Source organism: Aplysia californica, unplaced genomic scaffold (genome assembly GCF_000002075.1).
Source record: "Aplysia californica isolate F4 #8 unplaced genomic scaffold, AplCal3.0 scaffold00736, whole genome shotgun sequence".
NCBI lineage: Eukaryota > Metazoa > Mollusca > Gastropoda > Aplysiida > Aplysiidae > Aplysia > Aplysia californica.
The window spans coordinates 214638-217852 of record NW_004798006.1 but is presented as its reverse complement, the minus strand read 5'-3'; the positions used below and the strand labels follow the sequence as shown (position 1 = coordinate 217852).

The window sequence follows — 3215 nt, the reverse complement described above, 5'->3', positions numbered from 1 at the left end:
GAACACTCTGAAACATTCTCAGCTTCCCAGGAAGCATACAGTGCAAGCAGCTGATTAAGTGCTCAAACACTAACAAACTGACAAGATCTTTCGCTGCCTATAGCCGGGTACCCATTCCCACCTGGGTGAAGTGAGGAAAATTCGTGTAAAGTGTCTTTCCCAAGGACACAACGTCGGGCCCCTGACGGGATTCGAACCCACGACCTTACGGTTGCGAGTCTGAAAGCCTAATCACTAGGCCACCGACATTATTAATAATTGGAGGAAGGAAGAAAAAGATATTCAGAAGAAATTATTGCTATATAATATGTGATGGGAAGAATGAAGAAAGGAAATTATTAACGGTGGGAGGAAGGAAGAAAGAAGTATTGAGAGGAAAACGTTTTTTATGGAAGGAATAAAGAAAACAAATTGTTGATGATGGGAGAAATGAAGAAAAAAATTTGTGATGATGATGATGATGATGATGATGATGATGATGATGATGATGATGATGATGATGATGATGATGATGCAACAACAACAACAACAACAGCAACAACCACGGCAAGTACTCACCTGTACACGTCTGCTTGTCAGCGTTGAGTATGTATCGCGGGGCACAGGAGCACACAGGCCCGTTCACTGTCTGGTTGCACACGTGTTGACATCCGCCGTTACCATGGAGACAGCTCCCTAAGTGGAGAGGAGGGAGTGAGGAGGAGGGAGTGGGGAGGTGGGAGTGGGGAGGAGGGAGGGAGGTGAGGGAGTGGGGACGAGGGAGTGGGGAGGAGGGAGTGGGGAGGAGGGAGTGGGGAGGAGAGAGCAGGGAGGAGGGAGTGGAGAGGAGGGAGTGGGGGAGGAGAGGGAGTGTGGAGGAGGGAGTGGAGAGGAGGGAGCGGGGAGGAGGGAGTGGAGAGGAGGGAGGGAGGTGAGGGAAGAGGTGGAGGTGAGGGAGGAGGCAGGAGAAGGGGGGGTAGAGAGGAGGGAGTGGAGAGGAGGGAGTGGGGAGGAGAGGGAGGAGGTAGGGGGAGAGAGAGAGAGAGAGAGAGAGAGAGAGAGAGAGAGAGAAATATTGTAATTCCTAAACGATATCTACTCTTTCAGAGATCCATCCATCCATCCATCCATCCATCCATCCATCCATCCATCCATCCATCCATCCATCCATCCATCCATCCATCCTTCAATAAAAGGACCCATTCATTCAATTGCATTCATCCATCCATCCTCCTATCCTTAAATGTAGTTATCAATCCATCAAACTACATATCCACCCATCCCGATACAGGAAGTTGTCGTCGTCAACAGATGGGGGATGTGATAAAGACGAACTCTTCAGTCAGTGAAAAAAACCCAAACGTGTTCGGATGAGGAACCATCTTATCTTCATTCTCAGAAAGTTAATTCACATCACTAGGGAAAACTGCATAAAGACTTACGCTGTCCAAAGTTTTGCAGTGATAAATCAGGTCATGGAATGTAATTTAGTTTTTATTTATTATTTCATGTTTTAATACTTCTAGGGCAAGAACTCTTTCAGTCAGGAGTGCGTGATCTAAGACATCAGTGTGTATACTGCTATGACAAGAACTCTTTCCATAAGAGTGCGTGATCTAAGATATCATTGTGTATACTTCTATGGCAAGAACTCTTTCCCTCGTCAGAGTGCGTGATCTAAGCCCTCAGTGTATATACTTCTATGGCAAGAACTCTTTCCATTAAAGAGCGTGATCTAAACCATCAGTGTGTATACTTCTATGACAAGAACTCACGTAAGCAGCGTTTCCCGTCCCCGTGAAGGAAGTAGCCATCCCTGCAGTAACACTCCACTTTGTTCCCCACCGTCTTACAGCCGTGGTCACATTGGTGCCTGGTCTTGCAGTACTGACCATCTGTGGACGGCACCATACAGGCAAGGAAGATGCGGCCATGAAAAGGAGGATGTCAAACATAAGTTTGAACGTCCAGGAACAATGGCAATTCGAATGGAGGTATTTGTACGAGTGGAGGTGCCGCTAAGCATATTGACAATGGAGCCGAAAAAGAGCCTCGCTCTCGCTCGAAGATTTCTTCGTGGAGTCCGCCAGGCCCATTAAGGAAATAAAAAACAATCATCATCATCATCATCATCATCATCATCATATCATTCTTCTTCTTCTTCTTCTTCTTCTTCTTCTTCTTCTTCTTCTTCTTCTTCTTATTATTATTATTATTATCATACTCACAGACACATCGTTTTCCGGAAGTGTCGAGAGAGTAACCATGGTTACAACGACACTCAAAGCTGCCGAGGGTGTTCACGCACTGGTGGGAACAGCCGCCTTTACTCTCGAAACACTCGTTCTTGTCTGGGGGAGGGAGGGAGGGGTGAGGGGGGAGAAAAGGGAGGGAGGGAGAGGGGGTAAGGAGGGAGTGGAGAAGAGGGAGAGGGGGAGAGGAAGGGAGATGGAGTGAGTGAGGAGGGAGGGAAAGGTGAGGAGGGGAGGGAAGGGGGTGAGTGGGTGAGAGGGGAGGGAGGAGGGAGGAGGGGAGAGAGAGAGACAGAGATATTAGAGAGGGAGGGAGGGGGAGAAGAGGGAGGGGAGAGAAAGAAAGAGGGTGGGTGGGGGAGAGTATTATTATTTCAAGAGTGTGAATGGAATATAACATTGCAATTCCTAAACGATATCTACCCCTTTAGATATTCATCCATCCATCTATCCATTCATCTATCGATCTATCCATCCATCTATCCATCCATCCTTCTATAAATAGATCCATTAATTCTATAGCATCCATCCATCCATCCATCTATCCATCTATCAATAAATGTAGTTATCCATCCATCCATCCATTCATCCATCCACCTACCCATCCATCCATCCTCCTATCTATAAATGTAGTTATAAATTCTTCAGACTACCTATCCACCCACCCACCCATCCATCCACCCATCCATCCACCCACCCACCCATCCATCCACCCATCCATCCACCCATCCATCGATCTACTATTTTGGGCGCTACTCAATGGAGTGGCAACCGGGTGTGTTTTCTTCGTCCTGTTGTTATGTGCTCAGATGTACTCCTATCTGGGTGTGCAAAAAACAAGCGCGTGTGTATGCGGGTGAGCGTGTGTTAGTTTGTGTGAATGTGTGTGTGTGTGTATGTGTGTGTGTGTGTGTGTGTGTCAGTGTGTGTGTGTGTGTGTGTGTGTGTGTGTCTCTCTCTAAGTGTGAGTGTGTGTGTGTGTGT

The 3215-nt window shown here is 47.2% G+C and overlaps 1 protein-coding gene across 1 annotated transcript in view; it reads right to left on the bottom strand.

Annotated features, from left to right (window-relative positions):
• Positions 1 to 2330, bottom strand: part of LOC101856928 (signal peptide, CUB and EGF-like domain-containing protein 1) — a gene marked incomplete at both ends in the record, with an annotated part of 6865 nt that extends 4535 nt beyond the window's left edge. The window contains 3 exon segments of the mRNA XM_013088403.1: positions 559 to 675; positions 1755 to 1874; positions 2208 to 2330. Of these exon segments, the coding sequence (XP_012943857.1) occupies positions 559 to 675; positions 1755 to 1874; positions 2208 to 2330 (360 nt within the window).
• Between the last annotated feature and the right edge of the window lie 885 nt (positions 2331 to 3215).